General features: G+C 49.0%; 1 protein-coding gene across 1 annotated transcript; it reads left to right on the top strand.

The window, feature by feature from the left end:
• The first annotated feature begins 789 nt into the window (after positions 1–789).
• On the top strand, positions 790–15209 carry LOC115325720 (indolethylamine N-methyltransferase). Its single transcript, XM_040220487.3, has 5 exons — positions 790–817; positions 6607–6724; positions 8711–8871; positions 11217–11418; positions 14783–15209. The coding sequence occupies exons 1-5, from the start codon at positions 790–792 to the stop codon at positions 15207–15209; spliced, it is 936 nt and encodes a 311-aa protein (XP_040076421.1).
• The last annotated feature ends 11142 nt before the right edge of the window (positions 15210–26351 follow it).

Raw genomic sequence — 26351 nt, 5'->3', positions numbered from 1 at the left:
GCGGCCTTTCGTGTTTCTCGTTCTCGCTCAGGAGGTTTGGCACCTTGCCATTTGAACTCGTGTTCATGTCCAGCGTTTCCCTGTATGTGTTATCGCGGCATTCGACCAGTTGAAGCTGCTCACAGCTCGGGCTCACTCGTGTCCCCCGCAGTCGTAAGGGGCAACAACGTCAACAAACCGCTCGTCTTTTTTTTTTTTTTTTTATTTAACTGCGTTGGAAAATGCCTCTCCGAAGCACTTGTGTATTCGGCGGTCCAAAAATAACTCTGGGGTGACATTTATCAGTGCCACTATTTGAAAGCACCCACATGAAAACAATTTTTCGCTACCTTCATTATCAGATTGCTCTTCGCCGCTGGCGAATCAAGTAGATGTACTGGGATTCAGATAATCGCGGCTGTTTTCGCCAACGCATGTAGGAGATCTGCGTGCTCATTATCCGAGTCTAGTGTAAAAAAAAATTAGCGCCAGCTGTGACTCCGAACGTTCTGTATTGCGCTGTGCTTAGGCAAAGTGATATTCACTCGGAAACTAATTAAGATTGGCTGCTAAACACGAGCCTCATGCGAAAAGGAGCCGTGCTGTGGTGCCACTCTCTTGTCCCACGCATCCTATCAGAGTGTAAGGGCGGTGATAACAAAATGCTACGGACTTCTAAACCGAAATAAATGTAATCTAAATTTTCAAAATGCTTTTAAAGTTATTTACACCAAACTGTTTTTCCCTACTAACGCACTGTTAGCACGGCTTCTGGAAGGAATATAGTCTACAGTACCAGTCGTTTTAATAATGAATGCTATCAAAACAAACAGCGCACGTAAGAAATATACACGTCGATGTTTCTAAATCATTTGGTTAATTGAGCTAATCCCCAGTATTCTTTCCGAAAACAAAATGTAATGTTATGGTAGGCGGGACAATCCACTTAATTATGTTTAGTGTATATACAGTGCGAGAGACGAGACCTAATATAGCGTAAAAAAAAACTACATTCAGAGCACGCATTGTATATATGCGGAATATGTATCATAGTTTAGTTCACTATACTACCGATCCTGACAGCTATCTTCCCATCTAATGTAGCCGAGCCCGGTAAACATTCAATGGAGAGGGCAATGTAGACGGCAGTAGGTTGTATAGAAAAGTGCAACGCTCGAATGCGAGAAAAAAGAATTACACGCAGGCTGAAGCAACATAAATTATGCATAAGCCGTAACAGGCAAAACGCGTAAGCTTCCAGAGCATAGGAGGCATTACGAGTCATAACGATTCAAACACGAGCATAGCTAGGAACACATAATCGAAACCTGAGTTATTCACCATGGAGTTCAGCAGGAATCGAACTCCGGACCATGGCATTCATAGTCCGACATATTTTCTCGGTGTCACGAGTAGGAGATGAACGAGAGCGCAAGCCACCGAACTGTGCATGACTTGCCGCTGGCGGTCGCCTGCAGCAGCAAGCGAGTGTCCGCAGCGAGTGATATCTTTGTCCGGCATACTCAGTTCGCAGTCGACCGTCGGCAGCGACTCACAAGTAGTCTAGAATATTTAATCCAAAGGCTACACACTCTAAAAAAAGCCGATGAGTTTGCTTTCCCGCACAACACTCGGACAGCCAATCACCGCAAGTTACGGAGGCAGCTCAGTGAATGACAATGCCGAAACATATGTTTACACCAAAAAACGCAGTCTGAGTTGTGACATTAAGCAATGCAAAACGTCACGCTTGCATTGCTTAATGTCACAATTCAGACTGCGTTCTTTTCGTATAAACAGATGTTTCGGCATCGTCATTCGCTGAGCTGCCTCTGTAAGTTGCGCTGATTGGTTCTTCGAGTTTTGCGCGTGAAAGTACACGCAGATACTTTTTTTCGAGTGCATACAAGCGCTGATAAGCAATGTTTACTCCACTATACTTAATCCACAGGTAACCGTCGGCGGCAAGTCATACTTTGTCCAACATAATCCAGTCACAGCCGACGCTATAATTCTATGTAGTCAATCAAGCAGTGCAAGGAGTGCTTCTTCACGCCAATCGTTTTCTTTGTGAGCTAACCAACTAAACCAAACGTGTACGAAAAAAAATGAAAGCCGTTTACAACTCCCTGTAACGCCGAATTAGAGCGCAGCTCTTGAGGAGGAGGAGGGAAGGTACTGAGGTTCACGTGTTTTCAGGGGGGGGGGGGGTCAAGTGACCTCGAGGGGGGGTGGTCACGTGACCTTGGTGGGGTCACATCCCCTCCCCAAGGTCACGTGGGGGTCACGTGACCACGGGGGTCACGTGACCTCAGGGGGTCACGTGACCCCCAGAAAAAATTTTCCTCTAGATTTAGCGGGGAAATATTTTCCGCTAAATTTAGCGGGGAAATTTTTTTAGCTAGATTTAGCGGGGAAATTTTTTCCGCTAAATTTAGCGGGGAAATTTTTTCCGCTAGATTTAGCGGGGAAATATTTTCCGCTAGATTTAGCGGGGAAATTTTGTCCGCTAAATTTAGCGGGGAAATTTTTTCCGCTAGATTTAGCTAGAAAATTTTTTCCGCATGATTTAGCGGGGAAATTTTTTCCGCTTGATTTAGCAGGGAAATTTTTTCCGCTAAATTTAGCGGGGAAATTTTTTCCGCTAGATTTAGCGGAGAAATTTTTTCCGCTAAATTTAGCGGAGAAATTTTTCCGCTAGATTTAGCGGGGAAGTTTTTCCGCTAGATCTAGCGAGGAAATTTTTCCGCGATTTAGCGGGGTTTTTCCGCTAGATCTAGCGGGGAAATTTTTCCGCTAAATTTAGCGGAGAAATTTTTCCGCTAGATTTAACGGGGAAATTGACCCATAATGCACCGCGCGGTTATGCCGACGCCGACGGCGACGCCAACGGCGACGCCGACGCCGCTCAAGGCGGGAACGGGCGCCTAAGAGCTGCGCTCTAAAAAATGAAAGCCGTTTACAACTCGCTGTAACGCCGAATTAGAGCGCAGCTCTTGTGGAGGAGGAGGGAAGGGTACTGAGGTTCGCGTGTTATCGGGGGGGAGGGGTGGTCACGTGACCTTGGAGGGGTCACATGACCCCCTCGCCAAGGTCACGTGACCTGAGGGTGTCACGTGACCTCGGGGGGTCGCCTGACAAGAGATTTTTCCGCTAGATTTAGCGGGGAAATTTTTCCGCTAGATTTAGCGGGGAAATTATTCCGCTAGATGTAGCGGGGAAATTTTTCCGCTAGATTTAGCGGGGAAATTATTCCGCTAGATTTAGCGGAGATATTTTTCCGCTAGATTTAACGGGGAAATTTTTCCGCTAGATTTAGCGGGGAAATTTTTCCGCTAAATTTAGCGGAGAACTTTTTCCGCTAAATTTAGCGGGGAAATTTTTCCGCTAGATTTAGCGGGGAAATTTTTCCGCTAAATTTAGCGGGGAGCTTTTTTCGCTAGATTTAGCGGGGAAATTTTTCCGCTAGATTTAGCGGAGATATTTTTCCGCTAGATTTAGCGGGGAAATTTTTCCGCTAGATTTAGCGGGGAAAATTTTCCGCTAGATTTAGCGGGGAAATTTTTCCGCTAGATTTAGCGGGGAAATTTTTCCGCTAGATTTAGCGGGGAACTTTTTCCGCTAAATTTAGCGGGGAGCTTTTTTCGCTAGATTTAGCGGGGAAATTTTTCCGCTAGATTTAGCGGGGAAACTTACCCATAATGGACCGCGCGGTTACGCCGACGGCGACGGCGACGGCGACGCCGTCGCCGCTCAAGCCGGAAACGGGCGCCTAAGAGCTGCGCTCTAAAAAGCGCAGAATCACGGCGTTTGTATTGTGCGTGATGGTTACGTCGATGATAGCAAACGTACAAAACAAGATGAGTGCCATGACGATGCACATTTTGCACTGCTAGAATGGGTCCATCAAATCGTAGCGTCGGATACGGTAGGACTTAAAGCGAAACGGAGTGTAGACTGCAAGTGACTGTTAGCGGCGAGTGATATTGAGTCTTCCCATACTTAGTGCTCAGACGACCGTCGGCGCGCGCAGCTGGTTCCTTATACTGCTCCCCACGAAGACTCACCATCACGGGGTAACTCATAAAACGCCCCAAGGGATAGCGCAGCGGGCGCACGACGTCAATACTTTAGACAAGAGTAAATTTATAAACGGGGCGATAAACATCCTCCCGTCGCGATTACCTCAGTTACAACAAGGAACGCCCTACAATCCAAGATCACTGAGAGTTGAGGTCCTACACACAATCCCCCCACTCAAAAAAAAAAGCAGGACTTGAGAAATTTTTTTAAAAAACATGCTTGTGTTACACCTAATTCCTGAAGACATTTAAACTTGATTCGATCTTTTTGATGAATCCGGATGTCAGGACAGAGTCCTGGGCGAAGATCATCCGAAACGAGCGGCCCGCAACCAAACATAATAAATAATAACGCAGGCATAATACAAGCACGACGCCTTCTATCCTTCCCGGGTTTATCAGAATGATCGAGACAAGCATATATAATTTTTTAGTTTTGTTCGAATTAAAAACAAACACCCTTTTTATCCAGTCTTTTTTTCAGCAGCCAATTCCCTCCCTTACAATTTCTATCTTGGAGCCGCGGTTTGTCATGCTGTACCTGTTGCGGCTTTGTGTACCTGTGACATATATATTTGAACAAGAAAAGTGAAAAACTCATTCAAAATTTCGTTCAATCATTTATAAAAAAAAATCAGTGTGTCGAACCGAAAAAAATACGGGTTCGGTTACGGTTCAGGTTCAGGTAAATTTATTTTGTTCCGGTTCGGGGCCTGAACCGGTTCGCGAACCGGTTCGGAAATTAAAAATGACAAATTGCAACATCAAAATAAATTACAAATAAAACATCTGAAATCAGCACGTTCGAAACGGGATACATCGTAGTGTAAGGCTCAGGGATTTCTACCAGGAATGGTTTCTTTATGTGCACTCAAAGGTTACCTCACCGACGTTTACGCATTCGGACTTCATCTAATTGGGTCCGACGCAGTAGCTGTAAAACCGCGACCTCCTTACAAACCCACTTACAAGTAGAACTCGCTAACTATCCCGCCACCCCGGCGTGTAAGCAACTGAAGGAACGGTGGGGAGAAAATACAGCTTTCTTAATTTGAACTAGCCTTCGGTAACTGAAATTAGACCCTTAAAGAAGTTTTCATTAAAGGGGCGGTGCAACGATATTCAATGGGAATGTTCTTCACTTTACACAAGCTTACTGGCACTAGTGGGACTCAAGGATATTCGCACGCAACGCCACTGACCAAGAAGCTCCTTTGTTGCTCTGTAAGTTCGAGGACAAAACCGAGTGTTTTCATTCAATCTCTCCTTCGAAAAACCTGATGACGTAGCTGGGCGGTAGCAGTACCGCCCAGTGACGATATTTGAATACGGCTCATAGATTGGACCCGAGCATGGCGTGGACACTCGATTTGGGCGCGTGATAATCGATAGCTCGAGAAACATTCGGGTAGTGTCCTGTGTCCAATCGCTGCAATGACGACAACAGCCGAACCATAACAATGTCTTGAACTCGGCGTGTGTCCTGTACCTTGCCAACCCCAGCGCATGGCTGTGATCACCATTGGCGGCATATAATCGGCTCCGGATCACGGGGCCGCTTGTTATGGTTTCGAGTTGAGGGGGTGAACTCTGCTCGTTTTTCTTTATTTTTTTCTGCGACTTCGATTGCGTGTGGTGAAAACGAACGGGTATTTCACAGATCATTAACGCTAGGGATTCGTTCTAAGCGGTATTTGCGCAAAATAAAAATATCAGTGCATCGCCCCTTTAAACAAGATACGAAAATGAAAAACACTTCACCGAACGCAACGCCAGAAGGACGTAATAGGATAAATATTAAAATAGAAGAGTTCGCTGTCTCACAGATATGTTAGCTTCTAAGTGCCTATACGAAACCGGATGCATTATTATCAAACTCCACAGCCTTTTCTTTTCTCATTCCGATGGAAGCAAGCTTCGAGAACTCGCGCGTTTTAGAAACGTGTTATGAAATGAGCACACAGCAGCATTTAGGATTTACGAGATTGTAGAAAAATGAGATCCCGTGACGCGATTTTTTTTTTTTTTTTTTTTGCACAGCCTTTTAATTTTTTTTCTTCCGTGCAAGCCGCGACCAGCGCAATACTGGTTCCTATGTCAAGATTCATGGATGTAACGTTTGTCAAGATTCATGGATGCAGCGTTTATATTCCTAAGACTGAGTGGAGAAGAAAAATATGTAAGCGAGGTGTGTGTCAGTTGACGGCACTTAAAAAACAAATGGCATTGATAGCACATTCATTGTCAACAGCGCGTGGCCGAACCGTTTTGACATGAGCCGGTAACCGTTACTTTTTTTTTTTCGGTTCAGTTCCGGTTCGGGTTCATCGCGATAACAATATAACGGTTCGGGTTCGGGTTCAGTTCCGGAAAAAATACCGGTTCGGTTCCGGTTTTCGGTTCGGTTCGGTTCCGGTTCGACACCCTGAAAAAAATATAAATGTATATCGAGCGAGCGCACGTGTTGATATGCTGGCAGCCAAAATATATACATCTTAGTTGGGTCTGCGAACATCTACTGAACAAAAATTATATTTGTTTCTAGAAAATACGACGTCAAACGTGGTTTCAAGCATCATGGCCTTGAGAGGGGTGCTGAAAGTTACTACTGCCGCCTTGAGACTTGGAAGTCGCCACCTGAAGGATGTTTCATATAAGACGAGGTTAGAACGCTACATTTCTCTTCATTGTTGCAAGTGTGTAGGATTAGTGTGCAAGGCCAAGAAGCAAGTGTGTAAGATAACGGACTAACAAAGGCGTAAGAAACACGTGTTACACTGAGACTCGGGTCAAAAGCGCGTCTCACCGACATTACTCAATTATAAGCATGTTGTTCCTCAAACCTTAGAGCGAACGCAGAGTGCACATGAATCAAACTTACTTTGATAACCTTAAAATCGCACGTGCATTTTCACCCACCGAGTAACGCGCAACGCAAGTGGTCTGGAGACCTTGAGAGGAGCTTCGATTGGAGCACCTGGTTATATATACTGCAGGTTATTTATACGCCTAACTTTCGTCCCAAACAAAGTTTGAGACGAAAGTTAGCGGAGCGCGCCGATTGGTTTTTGGTGACAAAAGCGTGGCGTCATTCTGGTGGGAGTCCGATTGGCTCTCTCCGCAAACTTGGGCCCCAACTTAGCGCTTAACAAGTCTAGGGCCCCGGAAGCACGTTTTCTGTGGGGGCCTTGTTTTTCGAGTGAAGCGCTCGAGCGGACGCATCTCGCGTGCACGCGACAGCTCGTACCGCATGTGCTGACAGCGTTATCTTAATGGGCAACTCCGCTCAATTCCGAAGATTTCGGGATAATGACTGATTTCGATTTAAAAAGCCCTAGTAAAACACACTACGTCGTTTGCTTCGCGAAAAAAGGGATATATATTTTTAAATCTGATTTTAAACACGAGCGGAAATCGAAACCGAAACTTCGGCTCCGCCCGGCAACATTGGCCTCGGGTCGCCAAGTACATGGCCCTGACGTGGTACGAGATGTCACGTGATCCTCGGCCCAACGACGGGCGGGATTGGGGCGGGCGTGTGGCAGGCGCGAGTGTCGTCTGCACCGCACTCTTCGCCACGTTTAGGTGTCTACGGCATTCGACGACGTCTGCACAACTGCGGCATAAGTGTGCGCGCACGTGGTGTCCGTAGTGCGGACGAAACTTCGAGAGACAATAGTCACAATCGGTGAGACGACGACGGCGGTTGTGACGCGGAAGACGGCGGTAACGGCGGGACCACGGCGGGCGGCCGGACGGCAAGACACGCGCTGCGCAGGCGCGTTACGCCAATCACGTGGACACTGCTGAGCGCCGAGAGGCAACGTTGCTGACGTCATGCGCTACGCTCGCCCGGAGAAGTGAAAACAAGCAAAAGGGGGCCATGTAGATGGCGTTTAGCTCAATGTTGGCTCCGCCCATGCCGTAGCCTTGACTGCGCTGTTGGTTGCGCCTGAATTCGCCCGCTCAAGTCAGCCGATTTCGGCAGCTTGGCGAGTTGCAAAGTTTGCGGGACCGTTTAAGAAACATTTAGACAGAACTGCGTCGTAAGATTTCACGTGTAGTCTTCCTAGGCGATACTGAAGAGGACTGCCTTGTTTTTTTCAAAACCAAAAATGAAGCGGAGTTGCCCTTTAAACAGTTTTGGATTCAGCCGCCACCTTTCCCTGACTCTACTTGATTCCGAGTCACCAGAATTGACATCCACGAATACATACAGGTAATAAATTGCAGCAGCCGGTATAGTAACGCGCCAAAAAATTAAGTTGGGTTGAAACTGCTGTCATACAAAGTCGCCTCAAAAAATAACGAAGGTATACCATAAGGAGGATAAACTAAGTATAGGCGTTTGCCACCTTTAAGTATGCGTCTTCACTGGAATTATACATTTTTTGTTATTCTTGCTCCGTTGAGTGGGAATTAACTTTACCTAATTACCTATCCCAGTTTTTGAAATAGTTTTTGCATAAAGCGGTCTGAAGCAAGACTGGGTGAGTTGACGCCGTAATAAAGAACACACGCCACTAAGCGTAAATTGTGTCATACCAGAGCGAAAAAGAAAAGTTTATATCTAATATCCAAAGTGCTCAATATCAATACGGAGCCGAGATTAGTATACTACGTTAATCTCATAACTGCTTCGTTTTCAGGAGTTACAGTTCGGACACCTTGGGAAGCATGGAAACCCAAGCACTGAGAGATGTTTACAAGGACAAATTTCTGCCCCGGACATATATGGACACATATGGTCGTTCACTCGGGATGATTGACACTTTCTACGTAGAAGAACTTCATAGCATACTTCAAACGGGTAAATTACATTTAGCGTTTCTGAATGCTAAGTTTTCTTAGATTCCAGAGTTGTACCTTCCCCAAGATGATCGATTGAAAAACACGCAGGTTTGCTGGTCATTTTTTTTTTTTTTTTGCGCGTAAAAGTATTATATTTTCTACACAATTCGAGGCAAGATTTGAGGCAAGACGCCCGTGCACTCTGGTCCAAGCCAGAGTGCACGCGCGTGGCATACCTTGGCAGTGAAGAGCGGGCACTCTGACGAAGATGAAGACATTCCCTCATTTGGGTTTTAAAGGGTGTCAGTGCATGAAACCAAACTCCGCACACCACCGCGATTCGCATTCACACTACTCCTGCATCACTTCAAAAAAAAGAAAACAATGCGTTTGTTTCAGACACGATGACATAATTATTATCTGCGCCTCATACATGTTCGAAGCACGTTTGCTTCATACACATGCGAACATTTCTGCAGACAGTGTTTCTATGGCCAACGTGACAGGATCCTCCCACAAGTTATAAAAGCCTTAGAAGAGGGTGCCTGCAAACTCTCTTTTGTAGGATTTATTAGCCGAGGCTTAATACATCATACGAAAGACAGTCTGGAGAGACTGTCTGATGCATGTTCCTTCCTTGCATCCCCATTCCGCCACAGTGATCGTGCAAGAAATAAAAAAACGAGGAGTCAAAGTGCGATTGAAAGCGACATACGTGCTGCGTTGTGGAAAGGCATGTTGAAGGAGATGGTTCAATCGGTTTCTTTCACTTTGAGTGGAATTAATGAAGGAGACGGTGCGCGAGGAGATGTGTGCTTTGGTGGAACGATTGTGCGAGATGTTCCGTATGTTTGAAAACGATACAGAGGCGTGTTTTTGTGTTATTGTTTGGCTGAAACGCTCTTTTTTTTTTTTTTTTTAGAACGGGGGACTGCTTGCAGTGGAACAAGCCGAAGTGCGTGCACGACGTGTTTTGTAGTGGCGCGGGAGTGCACGAGAACGGAATCTGGGCGGCGGCAGTGGGGAGGATGGGGAGCGTGTCCGCACAACGCTACCAGGCGGGTATTTCGCAGCGGTGCGACGGCGGCGGAAGAGCGTCGCCGGAGCAAGAAAAGCGGCGGCCTACGGGGGGGAAGGGATGGGGAAGCGAGAGCGAGAGAGAGCCTTGCAGTGGTGGGAGGAACGATGGGGAGAGGCGGAATACTGCATCTGCTGTGAAGTAGAGTTTGGCGTTCGTATACTAGCATTTCTTTTCGGGAACGAGCACTAACACCTACCGCTGTAAAACAGAGGGTCCGAAGAAGGAATCACGAAGCGATCGGCGCGAGTATAATTGGGCACTCCCTGCGTTTCTTAAGGAGTAATTGTAGAAAGGGACGGATGCAGTTTCCAGAGAGGTGGGGTCAACGCACCAGATGTTTGAGAAAACACACGTCCCACCTTTTTTTTCCCTCTCTAACATTTGGCACATGCGGAATTCAAGGGAGGGGTCAGGATATCATGCCCCCCCCCCCCCTCTTTCTAAATCCGCCACTGACTCTAGATAAGAAAGTCGTATAATGTTAAAGTTTCAGAATTTATTAAGAAACACCCTAGCGGACGACCATGCTTGCGCGCGAATGTTGTGTCAACGTTCGACTGAAACTCCCGTTTCCAGCGACGGGACACGAGACGTAGCAGAATGCTGACGTACCGCTCGCGTACAAACTGTGCCCCGCGTTCACCTTCTTTTAGGCGACACCGAAGATGTAGCACTTGGGTATCACACTATATGAGGCGTAGCAACAACGCAGCATACGGAAGGGAAACCAAGCAGCGCGGAAGGAACGTACCCAAAGGGCACACGAGGTGCCCGCCATTCTCGCAAACGCTTCCCGTGTTTCGACTTGTTCCCTCCTCCAAATCTCAGCTTTCTTTCGACCAGTAACGCTATAGTGCCATATCTCTACAGGCTGTAATCGGACAACAGCCTTGACCTCCTATTTGAGTTGAGCGAGGTGTTTATAATTTCCCACTTTAGCAGATACTCTAAAACCCTTCATTTTCGCGGACCCTATTTTTCGCGAATCGGTCAAAGACGACACAACCGCGACCAATAAATTTCGCGAATTCTTGATGCCTTGAGACTCTTAAGGGCCAAAAATTTTGCGCGACCTTAGATTTCGCGAAGTTTTCAATTTGCGAAATTCGCGAAAATTAAGGGCTCGCGAACATTTAGGGTTTCATTGTACATTCATTGTGAGTACGAAATACGACATGCACGTGAACTGGGATATTAAAAATAAAAAAGTAGCAGAAAAATGTTGAATCTCTGTTTGTTGGCTTGGCAAGTATCAAACTTTGGAATACTTTCTATGGGTCTAGCTCAAGGTGAGAGTCTGCTGGACGTGGGCAGTGGCCCGATGATCTTGAATGCGCTCATGGCCTCCAGTCGATTCAAGCATATTGTGCTGAGCGACTTAGCCGAAAGCAACAGGCTCGAACTCAGCAAGTGGCTTAAGAAGGACAAAGATGCCATCGACTGGACCTTCCGTGCTGAGATGATTGCTGCCATGGAAGGTTATGGGTATGTTGGGGTCTATAAATAATTGCGCCATAGTCGTATGTGAATCAGTTTTCGTTTATTCGACCTAGTTCCTTCTTCGGGTCATCTTGGATTATCGCTAAAGCCAATTCACCCACCTGGACCTGAGAACTTATATAATTGGAATAATACTAAGACCGTTTCTAAGCGAGGCAGTCTACATTGTCTTGTTATACGGTAATAAAAGTGTCTTCACCATACTCTGCTATGCAGCTGCTTTCAGAACGCGGTAATACTCAGGAAAAACATTATTTTTGAGGTCACGTTACCAGCTTCGTGGGGAGAAAGTACCGGGTTCGATCAAAAAACTGAAGCCCGGCTTTTAGTAGCAATTCCTCTTCAAACTCGACACCTGATGAGTCATTAGAAAAAAAATTTTTTCCCAATGACCATAAAGTTTGGGCCACGCACCAAGCCCTTCGTGTAGTATAAATTTGGTAAGACACGGCCGCTTTAAGGCAGCACTTCCAATCACCAAGAAAACATCAACCCATCTCGATCAGACATGTACACATTACCAAAAATAGTAAGTAAATACCGGTACTCGTTTCTCCCCCAAAAACTAGCTAAATACGTTATTCATTACTAATTTTCAAGAGGAACGCGTTGCTTTACCCCAATGGTAGCCAGTTACGTTTCTGATTACCTTGACGACCAAATACACAACTGCTCTTGTTTTATGGTTTATTGTTTTCTTTTCACTAGTCGTTGCATTTGAGCAGTAGCTGCGTCTCAAAATTTTTAGCAGTTATATTTTACCCCCTTATACAGAATACATCTGCGGCGACGCTGAATGGGGTTCTTCTGACGCGCTCGAAGAAACGGCAGTGTTGTGCTTCAGAAAGAGCTGGTGAATCAGGGATTCCCCTTTCTATTTTGTTATCTCTGCTTCTAAAGTTCTGAGCTGACAATAAGTTCTGTGCATTCTCGCGTTGGCAACCACCTGGTTTACATTCGGCGTGTACACGATTCTAAAAGGTTCAACCATCAAACCTTCTTGTGTTCTCCGGGTGAAGGACGTTCCCAGCTGTAGAGTTCGACCGACGTGTTCAGCAATAAACGTACTGTCATACGGTTTAGCTGTTTTTTCGAGTTGCCCATCTGCCTTTGTCGTAATAGACGCCTACTCAGTTTAGAGTTAAAACGAGGCTGCTTTACAAGTTGTTGTGCACGTTGCTCCTCAAAATTACCGAAATACCGTTGCTCGTTACTTGGCCTTACAAGTAACTAAGCACGTTACTTGTTCCTTTTTCTAAAAAAGTAACTTAATACGTTACTGGTTACCCAAAAAAGTAGCTGAGTAGAAGTAACTCGTTGCCAGTAACGAGTTACTCTGACTCAGTTACTAGTAACGCGTTATGTACACTGTACACGCCTGATATTGATGTATTGATCAATGGTCTCGACACGCTCGCTGAGCCAAACCCTTAGTTGTAAGCTGACATGTAGCAGAGAACTCGAGTGAAATACCCTGCTGTGCCATTGTTCAGGCTTCCTACTTCCTAGGAATGGTCCATCGTCGAATTTGACGACCTTAAAAGAACGCTGACACACACAAATTTGTATTTTCACTGCCTTAAACGCTTTCCTAAAATCGTTTTTTCTAATCATCTGCCGCGACGTCACCAATGGTTGAATATGCAGAAATATGAAGGTTGCAAAAGTTTCATTTTTATAACATTCAATATTTGCGCGAAGAAAAAATATTTTATAGAACGTGACTTGCGCATGACGATTTGGGATTCGAAATGCCAAAATCAAATTCCGGAATGACTCCGTCGTGACGTCAATGCGTAGACGTCCTGTAGTATATCTGCCTCATTTGCTTTGATCTCTAAAAGTAGTGCCGTTCTATAGTAGTGATGCAAGCGAGCGCGATGTTGGCGACGGCTCAAAAAATCGTGTGACTTTTTTTGGTACCAGACGCCTTTTCGAACTTTGAGAAGAAATTAGTTGAAGGTTTGCAGAGGTCGGTTAGAGTACCGTACGAGATGTTTGATCGAGAGCCAAAAAATCCCGATGAGAACGTCGCCGAGTTGTCGGGACTTTCGCCTGCTTCAGATTTGTGGCGCCGCGATTATTTAGAATAGTAAGATCGCGTTTCATGCACCGTGCCGTTGTCCTGTAGAAATTTGCTCCAGCCACGCCTTCTTCTCCGCTTCATTATTTTGAAGCTGGAAGCAGCAAAAAAGAAGAAAAAAAATAACGCAAATAATGCGTTAGATCTCTCTTGACGTCACCGAGGAGTGCGGGAATTTCAAATTCACCCTTCTTAAATTAATATTTTTTTCCTGCAAATACACTGTCTTCAAGCTTCATATTTTGAGGGTGATGTCTAAGCTTTATGTCCACTTTTTTGTTAAATAAAAAAATGCATTTGGGTGTGCCAGTGCCCCTTTAATGTACTTGGATATTTAACGGATGAGTGGAGTTACACTGTTTGCATCATCTCTCCCTGCTCGTATCGCCACCATTCTGGTGCCTCCCTTTTTTTGTGGTTTACTTAAACCAATCCTTGTGAAGTTCACATTTATGATAGGGAACGCACAAGACGCCAACCGAGTGGTTCACATGGCAAAGCACGAAGCAGCCTGCTACCTATATTAAGTCATATGATATGACTTAATATAGCTAGCAGACTGCTTCGTGTTTTGCCATGTGAACCTCTTGGTTTACGTTCTGTGCGTTCGCCTGGAGCCATCGTGCATCTCCCTATTCTGGGCTGTCATAACGTTCTTGAAAATCTGTAGAAACCACTAAAGTTAAAACACTGGAAACGTTCCGCCGTAAAAAAAAAAAGAGATGTTCAGCGTTTTGCAGTTTTGTTCGGTTTGCCATTTTTTGGTTGTTGTCATGAAGAAGAAACTGGGCGAAGGTGGCGACATGCCTTTTGCCGAATTACCCAAGCACCAAGGAGCATGCTGCGTGTAATAAGATGCGCTGCACGTGCTGAGTGTCTGCAGTACTTACTGTTCTAGAACAAAAGCCTTAAACAAATTTCATCTTCCTTGCGAGTTCGTGAAAGCATTTATTTGATTATTTACTTCCAATGTTTTATACGGGAAGGCGAGCGCGAACGGCGCGTAGAATTACATTTCCAGCATTCTCCTTTATGTTTCGATAATTTAGTGACAGGTCTATTGAGCCTTAGGGTCTGCAGTGAAAGCTTTCGATTCACCTGCTTTTAGCTACACACGTCACATGTCTGAGGACAGGTCTAAAAAGTATAACCCCCAAACCCCAAAACCCTGATACAGTTTTTCTTAAATTTTTCTTCACATATCTCTACACAGTGTCAGCAATAATACCTGCATAAAAGTAACATGCACTTCGTTCTGCTTTTCAGCGACGTCAAAAAGGGAGCGCTGGAAATACTTGAGCGCACGCGCTCGGCCATCCATAAAGTGGTTCCCTGCGATGTACTCAAGCCCGGAGTGCTCCCTGAGGAACACAGGGAAACCTTCGACGTCATTGTTTCCTCGGGATGCCTGGAATCGGCCACGGCAGACCACGAATCGTTCCGCAGAGTGGTCTGCAACGTGGGAACACTGGCGAAACCCGGCGGCCTTCTTATCCTTGTGGGCGCGGGACGTGTAAAGAGCTATCCCGTGGGAACAGTGGACTTTGTCCACGCGAATGTCACAGAAGATGTGCTGAAGGAAGCCATTACAGACGCCGGCTTTGAGATGAAGGTGTTCCTTTCCAAAGGATTTGAAAAGGTTCTGGAAACTACTGATGAATTCTTGTTTGTTCTTGCGGCCCGTAAAGTATGACTTAGCTCATGAAACTGTACTTTACTTCGTGCGAGATATTTCTCTTTGCCCGGTCCTGCTCTCTTTAACTCGTGGCATGCGTATTTCAACGAATAAAAGTGCCGTGATTCTTCCTGTCAATTCCAAATGCATTAAAGTTATATCAAATGTGATATTGTTTATGTTTGAAGTCATGTTCAGGTATTTAAAGGCCATAAGATGCAATACACGTGCTGCTTCTTAGGTTTCTAACTTATTTAGCCTTCCACTGACGTGTAAAAATGCAAATTTTAGTCAACTGTTTTGATTATCTTGAATTATTGTAATGAAGTAATACAAACGATAGTATTACTCATGTAGGAACATGATAAAATAACACATTTATATATTGCGTTCTAATGCGGCTTCGTATCACGAGACGAACAATTTTGTTCAAACAAAGGCACATGACGGGGTACTTGTAAAATGACTTGAAAGTGTATAGCATTCATTTTCCCGCGCCACATTCTCGGGTGTTACATTATTACGCACATGATGCGTGATGCTTGTAAAAATCGGTAGATTGATTTCAAATAAGAGAATACAGAGTGCTGGCTGGTCGGCATGACAATTTTTAATAAACCGATCTCACCGAGTGTTCGACGCATGCATGACGGCGTTATAACTTTAGTTCGCAGGAGACAGGTGCCAGTGCACGAGACAGCTCCTGACGACTCGTGTTCCACGCGCGCAGAGCTTCCGCGTATATGAAGCTATGTTCAGCGTAATCGTTAGACGTGCAAAAAACAAACAAAGAACTAAGTCTCTCTTATGCATTTCGGCAGCAGTGGTGTAGGAAAACTCATGAGTTCGGCATACTAATTCGACATATTTCTTTCCACATTGCCTAATCTATAGTATAAATGAATCCACAAATATCTTTCCGGAGAAAACTTACTTGGAACATAAAATGGTGTCGGTCATAGATACTAGGGCAATAGCACGTACGCGCACCGTAGATCTGCATAAGTGCACCTGCGTTTCGCGAAAGTGTCATGTTTAGGAGTTTTTATAAAATATACGTAACGCAAATAATAACGCGTCACATACCTTTCGGCAGCCTAGCTGCAACTCCGAAGCGCACCATGACCCTCTTCAGTCACGGATCATTTAAGGAGGCTAGGATATTAAGACGATGGAACAGGCTGATCGGCCCACTACTCATCTTCTTCCTTTGTTTACCTGCGCACAAACTCTGGTGGGTTAGGAGCCCCCAAAAACGTGTTCCAGCATTATATTTGTATTGGTAGGTAACACCTACGGTATTATAAATTTAACAGAAAGTCACATATTCGACCATGCATGCACTGTATTTGTTCATGGCAGAATGGTGTGAAACGAGGTATGCACATCAAAAACGACACCTTGACCCTTGGGTTCTCAAGATGTGTTTCACGCGACCACGCCGCTATGATCGCTTCAGTTTTGCAAGAGGTCTATTATTAAGGCGAAAACCTTATATGTCTCATCGTTCAATCGACCCTCAGAAAACACGTCGGCGACAAAAAACGTACCAATACGAAAGGTATCAATGAAACGGCGCCAAAAGTGCATCGTCAGAGAGCGCGCTGTCTTCGGGGGTCTGCTATCACCGGGGCCACAGCCGACGCCACGATCCGAGTGAGCCAATGAAACGGTGCCAAAAGTGTGTCGCCAGAGAGCGCGCCGTTTTCGGAGGTCTGCTATCACCGGGCCACAGCCGACGCCACGATCCGAGTGAGCCAATGAAACGGTGCCAAAAGTGCGTTCTCAGAGAGCGCGCCGTTTACGGAGGTTTGCTATCACCGGGACTACAGCCGACGCCACGATCCGAGTGAGCCAATGAAACTGTGCCAAAAGTGCGTCCTTAGAGAGCGCGCCGTTTTCGGAGGTCTGCTATCACCGGGGCCACAGCCGACGCCACGATCCGAGTAAGACAATGAAACGGTGCTAAAAGTGCGTCCTCAGAGAGCGCGCCGCCTTCGGAGGTCTGCTATCACCGGGGCCACAGCCGACGCCACGATCCGAGTGAGACAATGAAACGGTGCTAAAAGTGCGTCTTCGGAAAGCGCGCTGTCTTCGGAGGTCTGCTATCACCGGGGCCAGAGCCGACGCCACGATCCGAGTGAGCCGATAAAACGGTGCCAAAAGTGCGTTCTCAGAGAGCGCGCCGTTTCCGGAGGTTTGCTATCACCGGGGCCACAGCCGACGCCACGATCCGAGTGAGCCAATGAAACGGTGCCAAAAGTGCGTCCTCAGAGAGCGCGCTGTCTTCGGGGGTCTGGTATCACCGGGGTCACAGCCGACGCCACGATCCGAGTGAGCCAATGAAACGGTGCCAAAAGTGCGTTCTCAGAGAGCGCACCGTTTTCGGAGGTCTGCTATCACCGGGACTACAGCCGACGCCACGATCCGAGTGAGCCAATGAAACTGTGCCAAAAGTGCGTCCTTAGAGAGCGCGCCGTTTTCGGAGGTCTGCTATCACCGGGGCCACAGCCGACGCCACGATCCGAGTGAGACAATGAAACGGTGCTAAAAGTGCGTCCTCAGAGAGCGCGCCGTCTTCGGAGGTCTGCTATCACCGGGGCCACAGCCGACGCCACGATCCGAGTGAGACAATGAAACGGTGCTAAAAGTGCGTTCTCAGAGAGCGCGCCGTTTACGGAGGTTTGCTATCACCGGGACTACAGCCGACGCCACGATCCGAGTGAGCCAATGAAACTGTGCCAAAAGTGCGTTCTCAGGGAGCGCGCCGTTTCCGGAGGTTTGCTATCACCGGGGCCACAGCCGACGCCACGATCCGAGTGAGCCAATGAAACGGTGCCAAAAGTGCGTCCTCAGAGAGCGCGCCGTCTTCGGAGGTCTGCTATCACCGGGGCCACAGCCGACGCCACGATCCGAGTGAGACAATGAAACGGTGCTAAAAGTGCGTCCTCAGAGAGCGCGCCGTCTTCGGAGGTCTGCTATCACCGGGGCAACAGCCGACGCCACGATCCGAGTGAGCCAATGAAACTGTGCTAAAAGTGCGTTCTCAGAGAGCGCGCCGTTTTCGGAGGTCTGCTATCACCGGGACTACAGCCGACGCCACGATCCGAGTGAGACAATGAAACGGTGCTAAAAGTGCGTCTTCGGAAAGCGCGCTGTCTTCGGAGGTCTGCTATCACCGGGGCCAGAGCCGACGCCACGATCCGAGTGAGCCGATAAAACGGTGCCAAAAGTGCGTTCTCAGAGAGCGCGCCGTTTCCGGAGGTTTGCTATCACCGGGGCCACAGCCGACGCCACGATCCGAGTGAGCCAATGAAACGGTGCCAAAAGTGCGTCCTCAGAGAGCGCGCTGTCTTCGGGGGTCTGGTATCACCGGGGTCACAGCCGACGCCACGATCCGAGTGAGCCAATGAAACGGTGCCAAAAGTGCGTTCTCAGAGAGCGCGCCGTTTTCGGAGGTCTGCTATCACCGGGACTACAGCCGACGCCACGATCCGAGTGAGCCAATGAAACTGTGCCAAAAGTGCGTCCTTAGAGAGCGCGCCGTTTTCGGAGGTCTGCTATCACCGGGGCCACAGCCGACGCCACGATCCGAGTGAGACAATGAAACGGTGCTAAAAGTGCGTCCTCAGAGAGCGCGCCGTCTTCGGAGGTCTGCTATCACCGGGGCCACAGCCGACGCCACGATCCGAGTGAGACAATGAAACGGTGCTAAAAGTGCGTTCTCAGAGAGCGCGCCGTTTACGGAGGTTTGCTATCACCGGGACTACAGCCGACGCCACGATCCGAGTGAGCCAATGAAACTGTGCCAAAAGTGCGTTCTCAGAGAGCGCGCCGTTTCCGGAGGTTTGCTATCACCGGGGCCACAGCCGACGCCACGATCCGAGTGAGCCAATGAAACGGTGCCAAAAGTGCGTCCTTAGAGAGAGCGCCGTTTACGGAGGTTTGCTATCACCGGGACTACAGCCGACGCCACGATCCGAGTGAGACAATGAAACGGTGCTAAAAGTGCGTCCTCAGAGAGCGCGCCGTCTTCGGAGGTCTGCTATCACCGGGGCCACAGCCGACGCCACGATCCGAGTGAGACAATGAAACGGTGCTAAAAGTGCGTTCTCAGAGAGCGCGCCGTTTTCGGAGGTCTGCTATCACCGGGACTACAGCCGACGCCACGATCCGAGTGAGCCAATGAAACTGTGCCAAAAGTGCGTTCTCAGAGAGCGCGCCGTTTCCGGAGGTTTGCTATCACCGGGGCCACAGCCGACGCCACGATCCGAGTGAGCCAATGAAACGGTGCCAAAAGTGCGTCCTCAGAGAGCGCGCTGTCTTCGGGGGTCTGGTATCACCGGGGTCACAGCCGACGCCACGATCCGAGTGAGCCAATGAAACGGTGCCAAAAGTGCGTTCTCAGAGAGCGCGCCGTTTACGGAGGTTTGCTATCACCGGGACTACAGCCGACGCCACGATCCGAGTGAGCCAATGAAACTGTGCCAAAAGTGCGTCCTTAGAGAGCGCGCTGTCTTCGGAGGTCTGCTATCACCGGGGCCACAGCCGACGCCACGATCCGAGTGAGCCAATGAAACGGTGCCAAAAGTGCGTCCTCAGAGAGCGCGCTGTCTTCGGAGGTCTGCTATCACCGGGGCCACAGCCGACGCCACGATCCGAGTGAGACAATGAAACGGTGCTAAAAGTGCGTCCTCAGAGAGCGCGCCGTCTTCGGAGGTCTGCTATCACCGGGGCCACAGCCGACGCCACGATCCGAGTGAGACAATGAAACGGTGCTAAAAGTGCGTCCTCAGAGAGCGCGCCGTCTTCGGAGGTCTGCTATCACCGGGGCCACAGCCGACGCCACGATCCGAGTGAGCCAATGAAACGGTGCCAAAAGTGCGTCCTCAGAGAGCGCGCTGTCTTCGGAGGTCTGCTATCACCGGGGCCACAGCCGACGCCACGATCCGAGTGAGACAATGAAACGGTGCTAAAAGTGCGTCCTCAGAGAGCGCGCCGTCTTCGGAGGTCTGCTATCACCGGGGCCACAGCCGACGCCACGATCCGAGTGAGACAATGAAACGGTGCTAAAAGTGCGTTCTCAGAGAGCGCGCCGTTTACGGAGGTTTGCTATCACCGGGACTACAGCCGACGCCACGATCCGAGTGAGCCAATGAAACTGTGCCAAAAGTGCGTTCTCAGAGAGCGCGCCGTTTCCGGAGGTTTGCTATCACCGGGGCCACAGCCGACGCCACGATCCGAGTGAGCCAATGAAACGGTGCCAAAAGTGCGTCCTTAGAGAGAGCGCCGTTTACGGAGGTTTGCTATCACCGGGACTACAGCCGACGCCACGATCCGAGTGAGACAATGAAACGGTGCTAAAAGTGCGTCCTCAGAGAGCGCGCCGTCTTCGGAGGTCTGCTATCACCGGGGCCACAGCCGACGCCACGATCCGAGTGAGACAATGAAACGGTGCTAAAAGTGCGTTCTCAGAGAGCGCGCCGTTTTCGGAGGTCTGCTATCACCGGGACTACAGCCGACGCCACGATCCGAGTGAGCCAATGAAACTGTGCCAAAAGTGCGTTCTCAGAGAGCGCGCCGTTTCCGGAGGTTTGCTATCACCGGGGCCACAGCCGACGCCACGATCCGAGTGAGCCAATGAAACGGTGCCAAAAGTGCGTCCTCAGAGAGCGCGCTGTCTTCGGGGGTCTGGTATCACCGGGGTCACAGCCGACGCCACGATCCGAGTGAGCCAATGAAACGGTGCCAAAAGTGCGTTCTCAGAGAGCGCGCCGTTTACGGAGGTTTGCTATCACCGGGACTACAGCCGACGCCACGATCCGAGTGAGCCAATGAAACTGTGCCAAAAGTGCGTCCTTAGAGAGCGCGCTGTCTTCGGAGGTCTGCTATCACCGGGGCCACAGCCGACGCCACGATCCGAGTGAGCCAATGAAACGGTGCCAAAAGTGCGTCCTCAGAGAGCGCGCTGTCTTCGGAGGTCTGCTATCACCGGGGCCACAGCCGACGCCACGATCCGAGTGAGACAATGAAACGGTGCTAAAAGTGCGTCCTCAGAGAGCGCGCCGTCTTCGGAGGTCTGCTATCACCGGGGCCACAGCCGACGCCACGATCCGAGTGAGACAATGAAACGGTGCTAAAAGTGCGTCCTCAGAGAGCGCGCCGTCTTCGGAGGTCTGCTATCACCGGGGCCACAGCCGACGCCACGATCCGAGTGAGCCAATGAAACGGTGCCAAAAGTGCGTCCTCAGAGAGCGCGCTGTCTTCGGAGGTCTGCTATCACCGGGGCCACAGCCGACGCCACGATCCGAGTGAGACAATGAAACGGTGCTAAAAGTGCGTCCTCAGAGAGCGCGCCGTCTTCGGAGGTCTGCTATCACCGGGGCCACAGCCGACGCCACGATCCGAGTGAGACAATGAAACGGTGCTAAAAGTGCGTCCTCAGAGAGCGCGCCGTCTTCGGAGGTCTGCTATCACCGGGGCCACAGCCGACGCCACGATCCGAGTGAGCCAATGAAACGGTGCCAAAAGTGCGTTCTCAGAGAGCGCGCCGTTTTCGGAGGTCTGCTATCACCGGGGCCAGAGCCGACGCCACGATCCGAGTGAGCCGATGAAACGGTGCCAAAAGTACGTTCTCAGAGAGCGCGCCGTTTTCGGAGGTTTGCTATCACCGGGACCACAGCCGACGCCACGATCCGAGTGAGCCAATGAAACTGTGCCAAAAGTGTGTCCTCAGAGAGCGCGCCGTTTTCGGAGGTCTGCTATCACCGGGGCCACAGCCGACGGCACGATCCGAGTGAGACAATGAAACGGTGCTAAAAGTGCGTCCTCAGAAAGCGCGCTGTCTTCGGAGGTCTGCTATCACCGGGGCCACAGCCGACGCCACGATCCGAGTGAGCCAATGAAACGGTGCCAAAAGTGCGTTCTCAGAGAGCGCGCCGTTTTCGGAGGTCTGCTATCACCGGGGTCAGAGCCGACGCCACGATCCGAGTGAGCCAATGAAACGGTGAAAAAAAAAGCGTCCTCATGGAGCGCGCAGTCTTCGAAGGTCTGCTATCACCGGGGCCACAGCCGACGCCGCGATCCGAGTGAGCCAATGAAACGGTGCTAAAAGTGTGTCCTCAGAGAGCGCGCTGTCTTCGGAGGTCTGCTCTCAACGGGGCCACAGCCGACGCCACGATCCGAGTGAGCCAATGAAGCGGTGCCAAAAGTGAGTCCTCAGAGAGCGCGCTGTCTTCGGAGGTCTGCTATCACCGGGGCCACAGCCGACGCCACGATCCGAGTGAGCCAATGAAACGGTGAAAAAAAAGGCGTCCTCAGAGAGCGCGCTGTCTTCGGAGGCCTGCTATCACTGGGGCCACAGCCGACGCCACGATCCGAGTGAGCCAATGAAACGGTGCCAAAAGTGCGTCCTCAGAGAGCGCGCTGTCTTCGGAGGTCTGCTATCACCGGGGCCACAGCCGACGCCACGATCCGAGTGAGCCAATGAAACGGTGCCAAAAGTGCGTCCTCAGGGAGCGCGCTGTCTTCGGAGGTCTGCTATCACCGGGGCCACAGCCGACGCCACGATCCGAGTGAGCCAATGAAACGGTGCCAAAAGTGCGTCCTCAGAGAGCGCGCCGTTTTCGGAGGTCTGCTATCACCGGGGCCAGAGCCGACGCCACGATCCGAGTGAGCCGATGAAACGGTGCCAAAAGTGCGTCCTCAGAGAGCGCGCCGTTTTCGGAGGTCTGCTATCACCGGGGCCACAGCCGACGCCAGGATACGAGTGAGCCAATGAAACGGTGCCAAAAGTGCGTTCTCAGAGAGCGCGCTGTCTTCGGAGGTCTGCTATCACCGAAGCCACAGCCGACGCCACGATCCGAGTGAGCCAATGAAACGGTGCCAAAAGTGCGTCCTCAGAGATCGCGCCGTTCTCGGAGGTCTGCTATCACCGGGGCCACAGCCGACGCCACGATCCGAGTGAGCCAATGAAACGGTGCCAAAAGTGTTGTAGGGCGCCGAGCGCCAAGAAGAGAAGAAGAGGAGCGCAAGGTCGGGGAGCGCACGACATTGGACAGAGCGTGCAGTACGGACGACGATCTCGGTGGGGTACCAAAGCAACGCCTCCGAACATATCGCTCATACCGTTAGATATTGCAAAGTGTAAATAGTGTAAATAAATGTGTAGGACCTACACTTGGTCCCTACATATTTGGTGACCCGATACGCACGCATTCTTCCGCGTTTTCGCCCCCCTCGTCCGTGACATGGCCACTGGACAACCCAGCGGAGAAGTCGGTGCGGTTCGTCTTCGACTCCCACCGCTTAGGCCATCTGACCCCCTCCTATGGTTCGCTCAAGTGGAGGCCCAGTTTTCCACAGCCAAGATCACGGGACAACTGACGAAATTCCACCAAGTCATTGCAGTTTTGTCACCAGAAGTCGCAACAGAGGTCCGGGACCTCATTCTCACGCCACCACATCAGAACCCGTACGACACCCTCAAAGCGGAACTGGTAAGAAGAACCTCCATTTCCGAACGACGAAGACTACAGCAACTGCTGACCACAGAGGAACTTGGCGATAAAACGCCATCCCAAATGCTTCGACGCCTCCAGCAACTGCTTGGTGACTTTCCTCCGACATTTGACCCTTCGCTTCTTCGAGAGCTTTTTCTTCAGCGGCTACCGGCGACTGTCAGGATGGTGCTGGCACGAACAACGAACATCACCATCGAAGCTTTGGCACAGCTCGCGGACAGAGTCGTTGAGGTAGCCTCACCGGCTATATCAACGGTTGCTACAGACTCTCTGGCTGTTAACAGGTCGCAGCAAGAGAACAGCAACAAAGGAAAACCTCTGGTCACAGATGTCATCGAGGACATGCGGATGCAGATAAACCAGTTGACAACGCAAGTGGCCGCACTCATGACCGCTGCTCCATCTAGATCCCACCAGCGTTCAAGGTCTCGTTCTTCACAGTTCGGCCGTTCTCCACCACGACCCGGATCCCCTCCACCAGGTATCTGCTGGTACCACTGGAAGTTTGGGAACAAAGCACAAAAATGTCGAGCTCCATGTACAGCGTCGGACAATGGCCAAGCTCGCCACTAGAGGCGGCTAGTCGGAGCGCTCACTCTACCTCCCGCCTGTTTTTTGTCACAGACAAAAACTCTAAACTTCGATTTCTGGTAGACACGGGTGCCGAAGTGAGCATTCTCCCCGCACCGCCCAGCATATCCCCCAGCAAGAGACAGCCATGTACGCTACAGGCAGCCAACAAGACACCAATTCCAACTTATGGCGAATCTTCCCTCACCCTCGACATAGGGCTTCTCCGAACCTTCCGTTGGATATTTCTCGTCGCGGCTGTCTCTTACCCGATACTTGGCGCAGACTTCCTTCGTCACTACGATCTCCTGGTAGACGTGCTTCACCTTCACCTAATAGATGATACCACTCGCTTGACTGTGCTAGACATTGAAATGAAGTCGCCACTTCTTCCACCGATCATCCCTGATCCTCCTCTTTCACCTTACGACCACCTTCTCAAGGAATTCAAGTGCCTCACATGTCCGAACAACTTCTCCCGACCCGTACCACATGACGTAACCCACCATATTGTAACGACGGGTGCTCCCACCTATGCTCGACCACGACGACTTGCTCCAGAACGTCTGAAGATCGCCAAGGCAGAGTTCGAACACATGCTGGAATTGGGCATCATTCGTCCTTCTTCGAGTCCATGGGCCTCGCCTCTGCATATGGTACCTAAAAAGAATCCTGGAGACTGGAGACCTTGCAGCGACTACCGTGCCCTAAACAACGCCACAATACCAGACAGGTATCCGATACTACACATCCAGGACTTTTCACTATCCCTTCACGGCTCAACCATTTTTTCGAAGATAGATCTCGTTAAGGCCTACCACCAGATACCGGTAGAACCTGCCGATGTTGCTAAGACGGCCATCACGACACCGTTTGGGCTGTTTGGGTACATTCGAATGCCCTTCGGACTCAGAAATGCAGACCATAAACCTTCCAAAGGTTCATCGACACCGTCCTCAGAGGATTGCCTTTCTGCTTTGCATATGTCGATGATCTCCTAATCTTCAGTCGAAACGAGACTGAACACATCCAACATCTGCGACTACTTTTCCAGCACCTCGCCGATTATGGTGTTAACATCAACAAAGAAAAATGCCAACTCGGGACATCACATCTAGAATTCCTAGGCCATGAAGTGGATCAGTACGGCGTACCCCCTATAAAAATGGCTTCTGCCATTCAATATACATCTGACTGACATTCTATTGCCCCTATCGCCATTCGATTGCTCTCGCTTGAAATTTATGGACACGGTATTACCCCTTTATTGAAGTTTGGCACTGACGTGGTAGGCGCTACAATGGCAATCAAATGGCGAAAGAACCCTTTAGCGTCTTTTTATTGGCAGGTGTCAATACAGAATTCGGTTATCGTCTTTTTATACTCATCCTATTGTCAATCAAGCGCCCCCGGTGGCAGTGCAATACCGGCCAGTTTCTGCTGCAAGTAAATCAAACTTTAGGTACAAACCATAGTTATAATATACGCTAGAGGTTCATTTGGCTCTTGTGTTCCGCGGCAAATTGAAGAAAACCATACATGGTAAATTTCTTCCAAAATGTAATTTAATTACAATTACAATCATTTCGCTCCAAAAGTAGTTTAACCATAATTACAACTACTACTACTATTACAAATTACATAAAAAAGTAATGCAATTACTTTACAATTACTTATTTCTGGGAGCGACCATTTTCGTCTATATAGCTTCAAACAACATGTTAAGGATGCAACGCATTTCTTCATTCCTTGCCCAAATGTTTGAATCGCCGAATATATGTCACCAATTGTACATTTTTTTTGTAAATTTTCTTAAATTAATGAGAGAAGTTAACAATTTGGGATAATGAAATCCTACGTTCTTATATTTTCAATAAATAATAATAAATTAGTTTATATACACGAAGACACCAGATCACTAAAATAAAATTGGTTGACACACTTTTGTTAGCAAGGCAAATAAAAATGTGACAATTAGCCATATCTGAATATTTTAATTGTGTTAATATATGACTACAATCTACATCCACACGCGCTAATACAACCATATTTACAGACAAACGTTTCA

This window comes from Ixodes scapularis, unplaced genomic scaffold (genome assembly GCF_016920785.2).
Source record: "Ixodes scapularis isolate PalLabHiFi unplaced genomic scaffold, ASM1692078v2 PGA_scaffold3__209_contigs__length_174095766, whole genome shotgun sequence".
Lineage (NCBI taxonomy): Eukaryota > Metazoa > Arthropoda > Arachnida > Ixodida > Ixodidae > Ixodes > Ixodes scapularis.
Note: the sequence above shows the minus strand (reverse complement) of the source record. Positions and strands in the feature narration are given on the sequence as shown.

Coding starts and splice junctions, on each gene's coding strand:
- LOC115325720 (XM_040220487.3), top strand. CDS start 790: ATGAATGCTATCAAAACAAACAGCGCAC. Junction 818..6,606: donor TATCAAAACAAACAGCGCAC/GTAAGAAATATA, acceptor ATTTGTTTCTAG/AAAATACGACGTCAAACGTG. Junction 6,725..8,710: donor GATGTTTCATATAAGACGAG/GTTAGAACGCTA, acceptor CTTCGTTTTCAG/GAGTTACAGTTCGGACACCT.